The 20,203-nt window shown below is 42.0% G+C and overlaps 1 protein-coding gene across 2 annotated transcripts in view; it reads right to left on the reverse strand.

The window, feature by feature from the left end:
* LOC311224421 (sorting nexin-14-like) overlaps positions 1–20,203 on the reverse strand; it is a 58,946-nt gene that overhangs the window by 21,102 nt on the left and 17,641 nt on the right. For both annotated transcript variants that reach the window (XM_084309395.1, XM_084309396.1), the window contains 6 exons: positions 19,369–19,501; positions 13,006–13,192; positions 9,558–9,641; positions 2,247–2,347; positions 1,089–1,200; positions 246–286 (listed from right to left, as the gene is read on the reverse strand). In XM_084309395.1, the coding sequence (XP_084165521.1) occupies positions 246–286; positions 1,089–1,200; positions 2,247–2,347; positions 9,558–9,641; positions 13,006–13,192; positions 19,369–19,501 (658 nt within the window). The remainder of the gene's footprint in view (positions 1–245; positions 287–1,088; positions 1,201–2,246; positions 2,348–9,557; positions 9,642–13,005; positions 13,193–19,368; positions 19,502–20,203) is intronic.

A 20,203-nucleotide genomic window follows, 5' to 3' on the forward strand; every position in this document is an offset into this window, starting at 1 on the left:
GACAGAGCAGGAGACGTACTATAACTGTCACATTAAAAAAAGTTAGATTTAATGCAGTGTGCAGATTATACCAAGTAATTTGTAAAAGGCAATCGTTAGTGACCCAGCAGGCCTATTACAGAGATAAGACTATAGATTCTTGCTTCTTTCAGACTGGTTTAATCAGCAGACAGTGATGATATATTAGCTATTGAGCAAGCCAAGAACATTCACTCAAAAACTCACACACACCACAACGCACTCACCTCTTTAATCAGTTTGCTTGGAACTGACTTAATGATTTTCCCTGTGGGAAAAAGAAAAACAGGGGTATGCTCTCTGTCACATTATATGTTCATTTGAGGTAATGACTAGGGGTGGGAAAATTATAATTATTTTGGCTTGACAATCCCATTTTACTGCAATACAAATTATTAGAATGAGGTGAACAGACTGAAAACGTTGTCTTAGATAAGATAATGTATATATATTTGTATTGCAGATGGTAACAAAGTTTTCCGTTTGGGACATACAGTAATTAACATTGTTTCATGTACAATTGGCCAGTTTGTAATGCACACTAAAGAATCTGATAAGCTTTCATGTAAATTCTGTGAATAAATACATAATTCCTATCAACTCTAAACGTTTCCTTTCTGTCTTTTTATAGGTATTTTTTTCTCCTTCAGTTACACAGATATCGTGATGCATCTTAGATGAAATCTCTTGCAATATATAGATTATCGCAGATATCGTGTATCATATTATCATCGTTATTGAGGGCCAAATATCATCACAGTATTGTATAGTGAGTTATTCATACCATCCCACCCCTTGTAATGGCGTCTTTTCCATTTAAAGTGTGCTTAATATACTGCAACTGTTTTGGCACATCACACAGATGGTGTTGCTCATGTCCTGCACTCCGATTATGTAAGGCTGTTCCCAAATAAGTAATTCCTTCACAGGTTTTATGACCACATCCATCTAACTTCATCACATGTTCTCTTCTTCTACATCATCATTAGAATGTGCGGTTCTCAAAGTTCTACCTCACATATGGAGCTTGTTCCTGAAAGGGTTAACCAACATCTGCCTCCATACCGTACCTAGGTTTACGTCAGGCAACATCTTGTCCAGGAACTGTGACTCCATACTGTGAGGGGACAGGAAGTCAGCCAGAAGCTGGCTGTTGCTCAGCTCGGGGTGCTGCAGCAGTTTCTGCAAGGATGACGGATACAAATACAACAAATGTCAAATATCATTTTTGTTCATTTTTGTTTTCTGCACTGAAACATTTAAACTTAAACAACTTTATTCTCACTGAATAATTTTTTTTAAATCATTTAGCAAAATATTAAAGGGGAACTATTTTACTATTTCTTTCACTATTTGGGCACTTTTACACAATTCCTGTGAGTCTATGGAACACCTCTGTAATATTTTATATTTTTTTATTCATTGTTTTGTATTTCTAATCAAGTCCTCAAAAACAGCATTTTTCTACCTCAAGATCTCGAGCCGTTTTGAGCCTGGGCTCCAACCACTGTGTGCAGCTCATCATGCAGCGGTGTCTCTCTGACATCACAAATCATCACATTTTCAGATGACTCAGTTCAGTGAGGGTGAATATTGTGAGAGGAGAATTGTAAGAATGCGCCAATATGAGAATTAGAGACATAGATCATATTAATATAAGTTCACATAGCTAGGAAACAATGCTAAACACTCAAAAAGGCCATTTATAAGATAGTTCCCCTTTAAGAGTAGCATTCAGGAGCGACAACACTCTTACACAACTACTACTAAATACTTTGAAACCAAACTTTGGCACACTGTGGTGCATGAATGACATTTTTGCTATTCTGTGTTCTTATTCCAAATAGCTAGTGATCCAAATGTACTCTGCAGTAAGTTTGAAAGATAGACAAGCCATTCACCACAGAGTAGATGAGAAGTTGATCTTACTAGTGGAAACAAGAAACAGATGGCTTTGTACACTTGCTGCCTTGCTTTTCTGGACAGACATGTTGATCCCTGTGCAGTTTCATTGTTTAAAATTAAAATCAGAGTTGCAGAGCTTTTGTGGGGGTTTTCCTCATGACTTCAAGGTTTTTGGACACATACTGCCAATTAATTTCCAGTGGAGATTTCCTAGTTCCATCCGCTATGTCATTCTTTCCTGCCCCACGTGTTTATATATATATATATTTACTTCCTTGATGAAAACGAATTAATGCAAATCTCCATAGTTTCAAGTTCTCTACCTGAAGGTACTCCTGGAACTCCTCTCGTTTGGAGGTCAGGAACTCGTAATTCTTGGGGCCGATGATTCTCTTGGAAGGCAACTGTGCATCTGGGAAAGAACCTATGAGGAAAGTCACAGTACAAATGAGGAGGGTTCCGAGAGCCCTGGCTAATAAAAACAACATGTAGACTCTCCGGCTGACAAGGCACTGCCTAATGTAGTGTGTCGTTTAAACTTACTGAACTCTTGGGCCACCGGGAAATAATGACTTGTGAATTCTGGGAAAGGGAGCATAATATTACAGCAGAGTAGTTGTTGGGAATTGTCTTCTCTATATCCCCATGGAATACTGACATACAATGGAGGGGGCAAGCGAGTGAAACCAGCTGTACCAGTAGAAATGATGTGCCGGTAGACATTTGTGCTAAAGTATAAATTCCATATATTCACAACTTCACAAGTCATACATTTACCAGAGTCATTGCTTCTGAATGTGTATGATGATGCCAAGGCTGTACAGAGTGAATACTGTATATTAATTGCACTGTTGAGACTTGTAGCAAGACATGGCCATTCCCATAGTCACTCTTGTACTTCTAAACTTTTTTAGATAGTATTGCAGGAAAAACAAATATACCATGATATATGTATCCCTTACCATCCACGCTAAGTATATGATGGTATGAAGTTTATCTAACCAACTAAAGCAAGGCTTACCATCTCGTTCAACCAGTTATCTTTTGAAGTGTGTTCGAGGTGTTTTATTTTTTTTTTGCAAATGAATGACTAATCAAAAAGGTACATTTCCTTTCTGCTTGCCAATCTGATTTTAGAAAGACATACTCTCCTGATACAGTAGGTGTTGTGGTATGGTGATGCTGGACATCCAAAAAGCATGTGATACGGTTGACTGCAATATTTTGTTGTACAAATTGAGGGCCGTGGGTTTCAATAATTTGACTCTTGAATGCGTGATATCTTATCGCTCAGTTTATTGATGTTAATGGGACCTTATCGGATGTCAAGGAGGTCCACTGTGGAGTACACCAGGGCAGTCTGCTGAGGCCTCTTTTATTCCTTCTTTATATCAACCACATTAGATTAGCATGCACTTGTCAATTATCTTTATATGCAGATGATTCTGCATTGCTCGTTTCTCACAAATTCTCAGTTTTAACACCTCAGCCCAAGGGTCCGTAATAACTGCAGAAATCAACAGTAAACTACCTGGGCTGTGAGCAGAGCTGAGGCTGAGACCGTGTTTATGTGTTGTGATGAAACGGCATTCCATGTCCTTCCTGTGGAGGACAGTTCAGACTGGTTCATGGTGTCTTTTTTCACTCTGCACCTAATTATTTCAGAGGGTATCTTACATTATTTATTATTTTTAGATCTAGGACATTAGTAGGGAAAAGTACCTTCACTTACACTGGATCTGTAGCCCGGAAGAGTCTACCGGCATCACTAAAAACGATTGACTTCCGTTTCCGATGACAGACTACAAAGGCGCCTCCCTCAAACTGAACAGTGACATCTCCTTAGCAAATGACCTCAATACCTTCTATGCGAGGTTTGATGCTGGTAATAACAACACCAGCTCACAAGCCACGGCAATGGGGGGGGGGGGGGGGGTCGGCTGCTGATGGAGGCGCAGTGTTCAGGGTAACAGAGCATGAGGTGAGGCGGACCTTTAAAAAAGTGAATATCAGGAAGGCAGCAGGTCCGGACGGCATCCCCGGCCGCGTCCTAAAAGTCTGTGCCGACCAACTGGCCCCAGTATTCACTGACATCTTCAACCTGTCCTTAGAACAGGCTGTCATCCCCACCTGCCTGAAGAAGTCCACTATTATCCCTGTACCCAAAAAATCCAAGCCTGCTTGCCTCAACGACTACCGCCCTGTAGCCCTCACCTCCATAGCCATGAAGTGCTTTGAGAAGCTAGTAAAGGGCTACATCTGCTCCTCCCTCCCCATCAACATGGACCCCCTGCAATTTGCATACCGCCCCAACAGGTCCACGGAGGACGCCATAGCCCATTCCTGACTGGCAGACCCCAGGTGGTGAGAGCAGGCAACTGCACCTCCTCATCCATCACCCTCAACATAGGGGCCCCCCAGGGCTGTGTTCTGAGTCCCCTCCTCTACTCCCTGTACACACACGACTGTGTGGCTCAGCGGAGTAGCAATACAATCATCAAATTTGCTGACGACACAGTGGTGGTGGGCCTGATCTCTGCCAACGACGAGAGGGCCTACCTGGAAGAGGTCAAGGTCCTGGCGGGATGGTGCCAGGAAAACAGCCTCTCCCTGAACGTCAGCAAAACAAAGGAGATGATTGTGGACTTCAGGAGGTCGGGGGTCAAGGACTACAGCCCCCTCAGCATCGACGGGGCACCGGTTGAGAGAGTCAACAGCTTTAAGTACCTCGGAGCCTACATATCCGAGGACTTGACATGGACCACACACATTGACAGTGTTGTGAAGAAGGCATGACAACGCCTCTACTTCCTCAGGCGCCTAAGGAAGTTCCAAGTCAGTCAGAAGATCCTTAAGAACTTCTACTCATGTACAATAGAGAGCATCTTGACCGGCAACATCACCTCCTGGTTTGGGAATAGCACTGCACAAGACCGAAGCAGACTACAAAGAGTGACACGTTCAGCCGAACGCACAATTGGAGGGGGGCTCCCCACCCTCCAGAACATTTACAACAAGCGTTGCAAGGGCAAGGCTAAGAGAATCATTAAAGACTCCAGTCACCCGAACAACTGCCTCTTTGAACTGCTGCGGTCAGGCAAGCGATACCGGAGTCTCAAGGCGAGCACAGAAAGACTCAGAAGAAGCTTCTATCCCCAGGCCATCAGGCTGCTAAACGAACAATGAATGAACACTACACAACAACAACCACCATAGATCCTCCCCTACACAACAACAACCACCAAACGCACATAGCACACACATCCACACGCACACACTCACTTTAAACAAACACACTGTAGCACCCACTCCACACACTTTATAGCACACACCCACTTTAAACAAACACACTGTAGCACCCACTCCCCACACTTTATATTTATTGATGAAGGATTGCACTACAACTCGTACACCTTACTGTAAATTGTACCTAAATTGTACCTCATCCCATTTCTGCTTTGCACTATATAGTACTGTACATTAGTACACTGCATAGTATTGTATATTATATGGTAACTCAGAACATTGTACATATGTCTATACCGAACACTGTGACCTCATTTTCTTCTTCTAAACTACATGCTATACTATGTTATTTGATACTATCTTGTCTAGCACAGTCTCTGGAGCGTAACAGTAAGAAGCATTTTGTATGAAAGTATTCTGTACTTCTGTATGACAACTATTAAAGAAACTTGAAACTTGAAACTTTAAAGTGGCATTCAGAAAGTGGTCGATGGCCAACCTGGAAACATAGGGACCTCGTACTTTCAATAGCAGTGTTTGTTTTTACTTAGTTATTTTTATTTTTTTTCCCCTCTTTTTCTCTGCCTGGTTTTCAATGCATGTTCCTCCTACTGGTCGGTACAAGGGAACCCTGAAGTCCACCACATGCTTCCTCCGACACATGTGGAGACAGCCAGTGGCTCTTTTTTCACCTGGCAGCGAGGACTCTCATTGGTGAAGCGTAACGCGTGGGAGGTCACGCTGCCTTCACCATTTCCTGCCTTTCGCTGAGCAGGCGCCCAGACCTGACCTGTAGGCGTCGCTGTCCACAACGCCAGATTACCACCCACGACTTCCCTCCCCCTAACTCAGCAAAAACGAGTTAGTATGACGACCGGCCTAAGCCGCAGGGCAATGCTGACTCCGGGAGTCGAGACCGCAGCCTCTTGCATTGGTGACGAGCGCAATCTCCGCTACGCCACCTGACCGCCGGTTTTTACTTAGTTTAACGTTTTATAATCTGTGTAACGTTGAATTTATTGGTGCCGCCTCGTATGTTGCTTGTCTTGCCGGCAGCCGTACAGGACCACTGACTATGCCGTCTCCCAGGTACTGCACAGCACCCTCTCTCACCTAGACTGCCAGAAGGGGGGCTATGCGAGACTGTTGTTCATTGACTATAGCTCAGCGTTCAACACCATAGTCCCCACCAGACTGGTGGACAAGCTGATCGAGCTGGGTCTGAGCTCCGCTCTGAGCGCCTGGATACTGGACTTTCTGAGTGAGAGGCCCCAGGCGGTCAGGGTGGGGGGTCAGACCTCCAACACCATCACCCTGAGTATCGGATCCCCCCAGGGCTGTGTCCTGAGCCCCCTGCTGTATTCACTATACACACATGACTGTGTGGCCAAGTTCAGCTCCAACTCTATAGTGAAGTTTGCGGACGACACAGTGGTGGTGGGGCTGATCTCTGACAATGACGACAAGGCCTACCGGGAGGAGGTTGAGGAACAGCCTGCTCCTGAACATTGGTAAAACCAAGGAGCTGATCGTGGATTTTAGGAGAACACAGCAGGGGACACACACACCACTGAGGATAAACGGGGCTACCGTGGACAGGGTGAGCAGCTTCAAGTACCTGGGGGTCCACATCTCAGAGGATCTGACATGGACAACACACAGACTCAGTCGCAAAGAAGGCGAAGCAGCGCCTCTACCACCTGAGACAGTTAAGGAAGTTCAGAGTATCGGGGAAGATACTCCAGTCCTTCTACTCCGGTGCTGTAGAGAGCATCTTGACTGGAAACATCACTGCCAGGTATGGAAACAGCACGGCACAGGACAAGAAGGCCCTACAGAGAGTGGTACGCTCAGCTGAGCATACTACGGGTATTGCACTACCACCCCTGCATGTCTTATATAACAAGAGGTACAAATCCAGAGCCTGCAGAATAATGAAAGACCCTCACCACCCCAACAACAGCCTGTTCAAGCTGCTGCTGTCAGGCAAACGCCTGCGAACACCAGCAACTAGGACAGAAAGACTTCGGCTCAGCTTCTTCCCCCAGGCCATCAGAGTCTTGAACACTGAACTCTCCACACACACAAGCACACATGAGCACACACACTTTATACGCCCACATACTAGCAGTCACTTTAACATGAACACATGCTGCACACGCTCACACTTATGGTCACTTTACACAATGAAAGGTCACTTTAAAAAAAACAAGAACGGGAGTGGTTCTTGTATAGTAAACAGATTGATAGCAAGCTAGCATAAGGACACATAGTATAACTGTAGATTGTATAGTATAGCATTGTATAATAGTGTACATAAGACCCAGTGCCTCATCCGTAGCGAACAGTGTATTGCTCTATCACAGGACCTAGCATGTCTTACCATGCTTTTGTAAAACTCATGTACATATACCTGATATGTCTTTACTCTTATTAGTTGTATTATTGCACAAATGTCGCATTCTCATCCTATTGGATTATTATTATTGTATTATGCACAATCGTTGCGGGCAAGACCCCCCGCATTTCACTGTATACTTGTATGCCGTGACAAATAAAACTCTTGACTTGACTTGGAACTTTACTGTAGGGAATGTCCCACTCAGGCTTTTTTGCCCCCGATCCGAGTCATTTAATGTTGAGTATCTGCCGAAACCGATACCAATGTAGGTTTCATAAAATCCATTTAATTTTCAGTTTTTTGTTTTTCTGGATTTAAAATAGAAAGAGAAAAAATATTAAGCTTTATTTTGGCTTAATGTGATCATTGCAGGTAGGCACAAGCTGAATCTCTCTCAGTCATGTTATTTAGCTGCTGTCCAGTGAAGTCCTTGTATCTCCAATTTTGGTGATTTTAATACATGGTTCTCTTACGTCGTGATTACATTTCATAACCCAGGATCTAGATCTAGAAACTCATTCAAACACCAATGTAGAACCTCAGGAGGGGATTTTGGTTTATTTCTTCTTTACATAGGTTAGCATAAAACGTACATAATATACTTACGTAAGTAATGTATAATATTTGTAAGGATGTTTGTCTATGTTGCGGACTCCAGGAAGAATAGCTGCTGTGTGATGATGTGTGGCATCCAACAGGGATATTAATAATAATAAACACATGACTGAGGTTGTTCTTAATTCCTGAAAAGTGTACCCTTATGGAGATACAATACCAGACAGCAGCAATTGGCAAGTTAGGAATGTTAGGAATCATAATGAATACACCTACAACTACGTGAGCGCACCAGGGCATGTCCATGCCACCCAGAGTGAAGCCGCCTCTCGCTCCATTGGCCTAAATCTACCAACTTTACATTAACGGGGACTGCTCCGCTTCCAGGTGTAGCCTAGTTAGTCATCTATTGGAATGTTTCCCCTGTTGGTCGTGGATGGCTTTGACATTTTGGCGTCATCTCATAAGAAATCACATAGACTACTGGTGGACAATCCCCTCATATAACAGGCGAGAATGAGCACACACAAGGAATGCACAAACACAAATACAGATGATTGAGTAGTTCTTTGCTCCTTTTCTCCCTTGCGACTGTGTGTGTGTGTGTGTGTGTGTGTGTAGGTGTGTATAGCGTAACCTCCCCTCCCACTGCCTAAATGGAGGAGGGAGACAGATGCCTAGCCTGTATCACAGCTTTCCCTTAATTGTTTTAATTTATTTTTTTTACCAAAAAGTATCTGCATTTTATTGGGATTAGCAAATACCGTTGAGTTAAATAATTCTGTGCTCAGCCCCAATACCGATCTTTGACATTGAATCAGACTTTTCTGTGTATTCATCCTCAATAGGTATTGAATGTCACACTGTGGTTCCTGTGTGCCAGTTAGGGACTATGTGTACATGCTTTTTTTAAATAGGTGTTTGCGTACCAAATTGTAGAACACTAGAACCAAACAACAATCATTCATTCCAAATTTGTCTATAAAAGACTTTTGGGTGTGAAATGACTCCAGAATAAAATTCTTCGTGAGAAAAGGCAACAAACCTTTCAGCCTAAGACTTCATTATACAGTGCACTGCATCCACACTGATGAAGGCTTTAGACTCACAGTGCCTTCAAGTACTTCCCACATCGGAGCTCACACTATCAATTTCACAGTCAATGTTTACAATATTAAACTATACAACTAAAATAAAATAAATCATATAACTACATAAATTAAAATTTATTTTATTACCACAAACTGCCATGATCCTATGATTAGAGGATCAAGAAATAATGGTGGGGTATGAGGTAGGTCAATTACGCCTTCTAGGGGCCATTCATGTGCTGGTAAATGGTAAATACAGTGTTTCTGAGGAGCACTTGAAGGCACCATTAGAACGGGTGTGCAGACAAACTTGTCATCTGGTTCCACAGAATGTGACCTACCATGGAACTCAGTGAGCTTCGATTCCAGGACGTAGAACTCCAGGTATCTTCTGTATACAGACCAGAGCTCAGTCTCGTGTCCCACTGCAGACAAACACAGAACAAACGGATAACAACAAGTTTCATTATTAGTCAGTAGAAAAATGGCAATTCACCGTGTTTAAAACTAAATCGTGAACTAAAGTAGCACATTCTTGGAAAACTCATTCCAAGACCATGACGTCTACAAATATAAAAATATTTGGGCCGTCCTCGACTAAAGAAATTCTTAGTCGAATAATGTCTTAAAATATTCTGTCAACTAATAAATTAGTTGATTTCATCTGCATCATTATGTCCGCCAGGGGAGCAAGTCCCAGGGGGACATTATGTATTTTTTGCTTGTGTGTGTTGTGTGTTGCTTTGCTGTGTGTGTGAGTCTGCACAACATCTCGCTAAATATAGGACAGTTCAGCCTGTGCTTTGGTGCAGAAAGAGGTGCAGGGATGAGCGTGTGGGAATATGTTTCAGGCAACAAGAAGTATTTTTGTGGAACTAATTTCCAGCAGCATTCGCCATTGACCTACATACAGTTCTGTAGAGAGTTAATGGTACACCTTTTTAACGCAAGAGGGCGACAACAACAGCTTTAACACTAGAACAGCCATGGAGAAAATGTCACTGATTCACGCCGGAAGGGGTCAGATGACCCCACAGCTTATATGAGAAATATGAGAAAAATAAACAGTGTAAACTATATAATTACCTCTTAATATAAAAATATGAGGTTTACCACAGGTTTGAGTGACAAAAAAAATAAAAAATATAATAATAAATAAAAATATTATAATTATTATAATTTTTTTGGATGGAAGAGCCACACATTGATGGGCAAAGAGCCACATGCGGCTTGCGAGCCATGGGTTGGCCACCCCTGCGCTAGACGCTCGCAAAGTGCTGTGACTTTCCACATATATATTCCATATATGTGGAATAACGTTATAATTACATTTTCCTGAAGTCATTTTGAAATTTCAGAAACCGTGCGAGATAAAACGGGTACTTTTAGGAAAAGTTATTGAGTGACAGAGCTAGAGAGAGAGAGAGAGAGAGAGAGAGAGAGAGAGAGAGAGAGAGAGAGAGAGAGAGAGAGAGAGAGAGAGAGAGAGAGAGAGAGAGAGAGAGAGAGAGAGAGAGAGAGAGAGAGAGAGAGAGAGAGAGAGAGAGAGAGAGAGAGAGAGAGAGAGAGAGAGAGAGAGAGAGAGAGAGAGAGAGAGAGAGAGAGAGAGAGAGAGAGAGAGAGAGAGAGAGAGAGAGAGAGAGAGAGAGAGAGAGAGAGAGAGAGAGAGAGAGAGAGAGAGAGAGAGAGAGAGAGAGAGAGAGAGAGTTATTTTTAAATTCCTTTATTCCCACCTTGGTCAGTTTTTTTAGTTATTTTGGTTAAGCAGATGGGTACATCAGGAAAGACTTAGGATGCAGACATGGATAAACTGTTGATATGTTACACAGCGGATAATGCCTGGGGCTGCACAGACCGTCACATTACCTGAGGCAACACCATTCCAGCTGTCAGATATACAGTGGATAATGTCATATGCAGAATTGTAATGATTTGTAATAGCTATGAGTAAAACGTGAGTATAATATAAATGTTAGATGGATGGGAACACGTGTATGAAATTATGAAGCATAAGGGGCATTGAAATGTAATCTTTTGCTATGCCCACATTGCAGATAAGGCAACTCATGCTAATGGTCGCTGCAATTCTGCTAATCCACTCTCGACACAACTTGAACTGCCTTGGCTGTGGTGACTGACACACATCCTGGAGACACAGCAATGGAAGACAAAAAACATATGTGTACCTGCAACACCATCTTCATTCATTAGGGGGGATATTTTAGAACAAATAACACTATTACCCATTTGTAGTTGACGACATTTTCCATATAAATATTTACACATTCCATAGTGAATATACTGCCCTGCAGAAGCTAGCCGCAGTAACTACACAAACAGTGACACTGATCAAATGGCTTTAAAGTTCTTTGATTATCCAGCCAAATGTGTTGTTGGTAAATTAGTGGTAGTGCACTGATTGAACATGTATTAACCTCTTAACAGAGGTCAAATGTTGCATAAAACGCCTGTCGATTGCATACCCAAAGTAATTTAAAAGCTATTCTTGAACCATTTATAGCACATACATGAGTCTGGCCTCTTTTCAAGGGAAACATTATGGATTTTTTTCCACAACAGGAAGAATCACTCTGAGTGCTACTGTAATAGAGTTACAGAGGTGAACACACTGAAATAAAGTGTTTTTAACTTACATCTGAATTATTTTGCAAACGGATGCCTGCAAAAGAGTTCCAGCTGAGAGGTATTAGCTGGAAAACACAATGGGTCCATATCCTGAAGTTTTATCTACTGTAGTACAAGTCCAAATTTGATAACAATACCACAGAAAATTTGTATTTTAGACATGTTTTTCTAATGGTATGTATAGGTATGTTTATCCAAAATGGCCATTGGCACCAATGAAGTAATGTGCGCAGCAGAAATTGAATGAGTCTGGACCTTTACGCCGAGAATAAACCATATATTTCCTGGTAAACATCCATCAAGTGAGGTATCTTCGTTTCCAGAATTTCATTGGCTACAAAAATGGCCAATCATTTTCACTGTCAGAGCCGATTGGTCTGGTCACCGGGAGGCGAAACCGCAGGTTGTAATCAGTACAATCAATCAGACTGTCCTGCCAAACCATACCGTTATATTTTTGTGATGTCAGAGATGTTATCATTTAGTATCATCATCATACATTATTTCCAAGTGATTAATCAACTTAAAGGGGCACTTCAGTTTTGCACACAATCCATTTAGTTTGACAGTTATTGACAGTAAATTAGTTTGAATGTGGCCACCAGTGTCATCAGAGAATGACACACATTGAATCCGTGTGTTGTGTTAATTACAGCTCATTTAAATGATAAGGTAGCAGTCCCTATAAGACAAGGTATTGCTATTTTTTCATCTACATCGTTTCGTGGTGCTGTAATTGACACAACACAAGGATTCAATGTCACACACAGAACACAGACACACAGATATACCATGCTGGTCACACTTTTACTTGGACATAGTCTTGTAGTCCGGGATCTTACAAAAAAGGGCAAAATCACTCAGTGTGTGTCGTGGGTATGACACCTGTAAGAAAGAGCCCAGGACCAGGCCTCTCTGACTCACCGTAATCCGCATTCTAATCTAAATACATGGGTGACATTGCGGTCTGTCGGCATCAAGACCTTCAACGGACCGAAATTGTGTTTTTCTTTAGATTACAACAACAAATTGAAAACTCTGTTGCGTCTGGTCCTCCTGCCTACAGAGACTAGATTTCACGGTGGCGCACCGCTCTCGCTCCGTAGCGGGACGGACAGCGCCGCCTCTCCGCTCATGCCTCACCTGTCTTGCGGTCGTTGCGCTCCACGTCGATGCAGAACACGGGGATCCTCTCCCGCTTCACGTCGTCGTCGTAGAAGTCGATGTACGGGATGGTGATGCCCCAGGCGGACAGGTTACGGGGGGTGCTGGGGGTGGAGGCCGCCTCCACGGGAGTGTCGTCCTCCAGCACCATCGTGGCCTCCTCCACCTTCAGCCGACATGAGAGGGAATGAAGAGGGTGGAGAAGAGTTTCAAGTTTTGTTTAGTTTTATTTGTCACATATAAGTTACATATATAAGTGAATAAGTGAAATGCTTGGTTCTGTATGAGTCCCCTGAGAATGTGCTTCATCCAGTAAAAAAAATTGTAAAAAGAATAAAGTCCAAACACTATACAAATTATACAATATACAAACTGAAGTACAAAATAAAGTTAAATTATTCTTTTTTGTATGCAAAAATGAGGTATGTGGTGCAAATATGTTTGTAATAAATAGATAAAATATGGTTTAGTGTTAAAAGTGTTTCAAATGTCTGAAGTGAATGTTAAAGGTGAGTGTTTGTTTTAAAGTGAGTGTGTGGCTGTGTGTTCAATGAATGTAGATGGATGGGTTCCATAGTCATTGAGCATCCTGATGGCCTGGGGATAGAAGCTCTCTGTACTGGTGACGAGACTCCGAAATGAGAGATTGAGATTAAATTAAATACAGATATGTGCCGTTTTCTACCATATTTGGCGCCTCCTGCAGAGGTCATTGCCAGTAGCCTGGCTTTGTGATGCAAGTTATCATTCATCCATCTCTTCTTCACACTGTAACTTGCTGAACACATTCCACAACTGACCTACATACCAGGTGAAAAGCTGTGTAAAAGTAACTAGCAGAAAAAAACCGCTATCCAAATGAGGTGCTTCAACTGTGGGTGTGTGAAAGATTTATGTAGGGGTTCACTTTTATGGCTGCCATGTGTTTCAGAACATGTTAGCGTTCACACAGCTGGACAGTCCAGCTGTGCAATAGAGAGAAAATTGGAGAGCAAAGAAAACAACTTCTTCTTGAGCAAAGAAAGTCTGCCATGTTGGATTAACAACAATCTATGTTCATTGTTTAGCTTTAATAAATGTTGATCTCACCCAAAAACTCTCCTCCAAGTATAGCTGAATTCACCATCCTCTCTAAAAAAAATAACTAGTCAAAGTTGCTGTGCAGCATATCAAGAGAGGAATGAACAAAAGATCAGACTCGGATCAGAGTGACAAATACAGGAAATGTGAAGGTAAACACAGGAAGCCCACTTAGTACAGAACGTGCAATTTGAGACATATTTGCTAACGGGCAGCTATGTGGAGACTACGGTGTCTGTCGTTCTATTAGGATACTACACATACTATCATTTTCAAAACAGAGAAGTAATAGAACAAGTCAACACAGGATCTGTGCTAACGGGTGGCTACAGAAGAGTAGTATGAAAAACACATACTGTAGTTCAAGTCCTCCAATCTACTCTGTGAAGAATAGAGACACAGCGCCAGAAGGGAAGGGGGGCAAAGGATTAGTCTCCTCCAGTAAAACAAACATTATGTGAAGTTATTGCCATTTCATCCATGTTGTATTTTCATAGTAAATACCCCCCATGTTTAATTATGTTTCCTCATTTATGATGAATTCCATTTCATTCTATTCCGACATTGATATTCTACAAAAGTAGACATTTTCCAAAGACTATTCTTGCTGTTGTCTGAAGTTTTATAGGGCAGGGAAATTGCAATCCTATGGTGTTATGGAATTGCATTGCTTGAAATAAAGATTTATGGACAGTCCTTTTTCCTGTACCTACACACAGGAAAATGAAAATGTTATTTTATGGCAATGCAATTTCATGACACTGAGAGCTCATAAAAGCAATAAAACAGGAGGAACCGCAGACATTATAGCAGGGCTGTCCGCTGTTGCACACTAACAACCCAAGAGTCAGTTTCTGTGGAACTGCCCTTTAAGCTCACAGCAGGTGTAAAGATAATGAGTGTTTTCCATCTTTTTGGGGTTTGAGATAAGACCCGTCTCAACGAAACAATCCAAATACACTGTGGAAGTATGAGGTTAATAGATCACAGCTACAGCGAGTATAAAGACAGAACCGAGACAAGTGTTGTGTATAAATACTGCATTGAAAATATGGGAATAGAAATAACTCGTGAATCCACAAAACAAAAATCATCCTGAATTTAAGACGAATTAAATGATAAGTTATCAACCCATACTATTGACAGGAAAAGTCTAAATGTTGTGATTAAGAAGAGTTATGTACTTGTGCTTTAAGAGTGAGAGAGTATGAGAGTCTTAATGAAGACAACATCAAAGTACCAGGGTGGCTTTCCTTTCCTTTCTCACCACTGCCACCATGTGGTTACTAGCGGCAACCATAATCATTGTTGCTGATATAAGCTTGACATAATGTCTAATGGGTAATAGCAATTCTAGGTTTTCCACAATGCCTTTTAAGATAAAAGATAAGATAAGATATTCCTTTATTGATCCCATTGTGGAAATGCAGGCATCATAGCAGCATGAGGGCGGGGGGGGGGGGGGGGGTACAGGTATGGGCATTGTAATAGTAGATGACAGGCAATACAATTATAATACAATAGAAAAGTTAAAATAGGCAGTGTAAACAACATAATTAACTCTGAATATACGCATATGAGCAAGTAGGCAGTGTAATCAAAGGTGCAGATGAGGGTCTGTATGCCCTATCAGTTCTATTATACATTACAATAAATATAGTCAATAACACCAGAATCCAAATATATACTATGAGTAAGTAAAGTATACACTATACAGTATACACACAGGTGTAGTATACATAAGGTACCCTAACTGGCGTGATATACGTCATATGTGTTATAGTCCATGCAGTTTACGTCACTCAGTGATCAGACATTACTAGTAGTTTCCCTTTTGATCGTCTATTCGTTTTATTTCCTCACGTACTTACATATTTATCAAGAACTTAATATAACTCAGTTCTGAATCAAATTAGCCTTTAGCCTTGGATTATTGATGGTCTAGCATTATCCACTAGCATTATCCATACACTTGACACTTGTCTGTTGTGATGTTGTGCGACTAAGTGTAGGTGGTCCTATGGAGCTCAACAGGTGGTGCACGGCACTAACACTGCCAGGGTTCAGGAGTTTAATTCCTACTGGGACCATCCATACTGCAAAATGTAAAAATAATCCACCAAAGGTCATACTTTAAATCATGCTAGTATACACTGTTGTACCACATGGGCCTCATTCACCAAAACGTCTGTGAAGGGAGATGCCCACCTGACTCACCCTATTAACACAATGGGGACGAACAACGGATATATACGTGTTTCGATTCCACCCGTTGTGGACAGAAGCACGGATATATCCGCGGCAAGTTGTTTTGGCTTTTATTCCATTTTAATAACCTATTCAAGGTCGCCGAGCTGCACTGCAGATGTACCCTACTCTTTGAATTCGCCAAAGTGCAATACCGGCCAGATCCTCTTAGGGGCGCTATCGCGATAATTAGGGTTGGGCATCGTTTGGATTTGAACGATTCCGGTTCCGGTTCCGATTCTCCATATCGATTCCTGTTCTGAACGATTCTCGATTCCGATTCTTTGAGGTGCAGGTCACAGTTTATTTCGCAGGAGAATTCTTTTTTGTGTGAACATTTTAAAAAATGTTCATACTATTCACATTTTCAGTTGACTTGATACAGTTTAATTTGGTTGCTGTACTGTAACTAGGGTATTAACACTTTGGGTGCCGGGAAATGCCTAAACACGTCATTCCCGGCCATGCTCAAGTTGCCGAAGACGCCTTACAGCGTCTTTAATATCAATATTTCAAAAATCTGGGATCGGATTCATATGTCCCCTCCGCTGGCCTGAGATCCACCAGGAGGACCCACTGAGCTCTCTGGCGGTTCAGGAGCGCCATCTGGTGGCCGATCGGCGCAATCGCTTAACAGGAAGTGCCGTGGAGGTTGTGCTGGACGGCCGTATTACTTCCGGGCACTCGCTAATAGGTCCCGGGACTCGATCTCGACACACTACATAGCGATCGATTGCCAATAACTCGATAAACAACATGATTTGGACGTATATACCATTATACAAGCTGGAGATGGACCGGGTAAATCTACATCCCATAATGATAAAATTTCTACTCTACGATGATCGCCCAACGGCGCGCGGAGACTGGGGTGAGTTTTAGCGTGTAAAGTTACCGTCTTCGATACTAACTGCTATTATCAACATTTGACCCATATTAGATGATTGGTATAACGCTGCCCACGGAATTATAAACGCCCCCTAGCCCATCCGGTCAACATCAGATGACGTGTAGTAACTTCTAGAAGTACGTCTAGTTGGAATTTTTTATATCGCGCTGATTGCCATAAAACTGTATTGTATCATCAATATAATGTATTTGGGGCTATAGATCACGTTCTGGAGAAAGCTGCAGAAAGAGATGAAAACATACTTATACAGATTAGACCATACTTTACTATGAATATGTGAATGAAAAAGTTTAACGTTGCTACACAATGAACAATACATATAGGACTTTGAATGGGCCCTAATAATGGCAATGTAGCAATAGAATTTAAAAAGTTATAGCCCTGCAAAGAAGGGGACTTTCTCTATAGACAAATAGAGCCGGCAACCTACGGTTGATAATGAATTTAACCCATGGCAGCCAAAGTGTTAATTAGCAAAGTAAAAAAAATTAAATAATTTAATTTTTTTTTTTTTTTTTATAATCAAAATGCAGATTACAGAACCGGAAGTTAGGAACCGGTTCCTAATTAGAACCGGTTTTCGGTGCCCAACCCTAGCGATAATAGAGTGTTCCCTGTGGCAGAAGTTGTCTTTTTTTTTTTTGGATCTCTAATGTAGTTTTCTACTCATCTGAAGCGATAGCTATTGTCTGTTGCACGGGATACGTTTTGGATTGCGGATTTCACTATGCAATAAGGGGATTTATCATCAGCCAATGGACATATCGATCTACCAGATGGCGATCGATAACGGGGAAATGCTCGGGGGGATCCAACCGGCTCATGGTAAGATCTTTTTCACGTAAATTACAGCCCGATCAAGCCTTGTTATGATACGATACGATAGGCCTATGTGGCTACTTAGACAAACACGGTTACTGTTAATCAATAATAAGAAACGACATCCCCCGCCCCCCCCCCCTTTCATGCATACATGCTTGAGGATCGTGCCGATCATATGCAGTTTGAGTTTTAACTGTAGCATCTGTATAACGGAAATGCCATTGGATATAATGTTAGTAGCTATTAGCCCTGTATCCAGCCTTCCAGGAAATATCCTAGCCGGAATCCCTTATAACGCTTATATTCATGGCGCTATAAAATGAGAACGTATTGATGATTTTTTTTTTCTTTAAGCCATTTTGAAGGGATGGTTTATGGTCTCGATTGACAATGAGAATGGACAGATAGCAATACTATAAAGTATAGATTTAGCTCTACAAACAGCCCCATGTCTGTTTACATTTGCTGGTCCTCTTGAGTGATATTAGACGCATCCCAATGGCCCTGAATGTGTTAATGACAACCCCAAGTGAACTCTGCTTGATGCTGGATTCACCTGCCTGTCCTCTAGTACAGTGGTTCCCAAAGTCGGGGTCGCGACCCAAAGGTGGGCCGCGAGCAGCCACGGATGGGCCGCGAGATGATTAAAAAAAAAAAAAAAAAAAAAAATATTTAATTTTTTTTTGTCAGGCCACTGAACTTAGAAGCAGGCCAGGACAGTGTTTCTAGTTGTATTCTAAAATTCTATTCTATTGTATTCTAAAATGTGACTATATGGTTTTATATTAACTTAATAAATAAACAAAAACGTAAAATCTACTTATTTCAACGAACATTTCAAACTAAATAACAGATTATGCACATAAAACGCTGAAAACAACCGAAGCAACAATAGTATTTTAATGAGGCTATTATTATTATCATTATTATTTTGCAACAAGTTAGCCCTCTCATAAATAGCACATATAAATGAATAACTAACTTGAACTAACTTAATAGGATTGAAGTGATATTTGGCTTAAAAAATCGGTCGCCTGACAAAAAAAAAAAAAAAAAAGCCAGACGATGTGCATTGGGCCGCGGCTCTCTGACGCCTTATTTTCTGGGCCCCGGCCTGAAAAGTTTGGGAACCCCTGCTCTAGTATCAAGCAGAGTTCATACATACAAAAAAGAAAAAGAAAAAAAAGCTCACCCTATGGCACATGGGATGGGATGGCATCAGACCCCCTGTAAGATTATCAGTCGACTATCTATGAGAGTGCGGGCCGTTTCACCAGTCTCACCATGTCTTCCTCTGCTTCCACCGGGCCATAGGACGGCAGCATGGCTCCCTCCATGGTGGTGCTCTTGAACACTCCTTTGATCTTACTGCCGATGCGGCTGATCCCAAACGACTCTCCCCTCTTCGACGTGTTCCTGCGAGTCACAGGGAGCATAGGTCAGGCTGTGTGTATGTGTGTGTGTGTATGTGTGCATGTGTGTGTGTGTTGAAGGAACAAGTGCATGACTTGAGCGCAGCGCATGCAGCTTGGGAGGAGCCAAGTATCAGGAAGGTGCATGGAGAATCAAAGCCAGCGTAGCCAAACAAGAATCAAAAAGCGTCATTTCGCAGCCGTCTCGTGGAAGAAACGCCTGGCTTCTGGGTTGCAGGGCAAAGTGCTTTAGCGGGGAAAAACTCACAACACACAGTAAGCAGTGAATTTGTGAAAGGATATAAAAAAAAAAATGTGTTTCAAGGAGATTGCAAAGTGGACATCCTAAACCTCGACCTTTAGTGATCACGTCGACAGAGCACATACACATGTTCAGACACCAGCCAACGTGTGCAGAAACCAGCCAACCAGCAAAAGGCACACATCATCACAGCTGTTCCGTGTCGATTGCTCATCAGATTGAGCGATAAAAACTTTAAATTCACCTTGTTGCATAATGTTGTATGTGGTAACATACTCGACATACGACACGACATATAATATAATTTTGAGCCTTACTGAAAGTTACCACACTGGGAAAGAAAAACAATGCAAATATATTAAACTATGAAAACATTAGGGCTCCCATGCAGAGGCCCCACCATGCAGGGGACAGGCCTTGTGAGGAGAGTGGATGACACAACAT

Source organism: Notolepis coatsorum (genome assembly GCF_963971535.1).
Source record: "Notolepis coatsorum genome assembly, chromosome: 3".
Taxonomy (NCBI): domain Eukaryota; kingdom Metazoa; phylum Chordata; class Actinopteri; order Aulopiformes; family Paralepididae; genus Notolepis; species Notolepis coatsorum.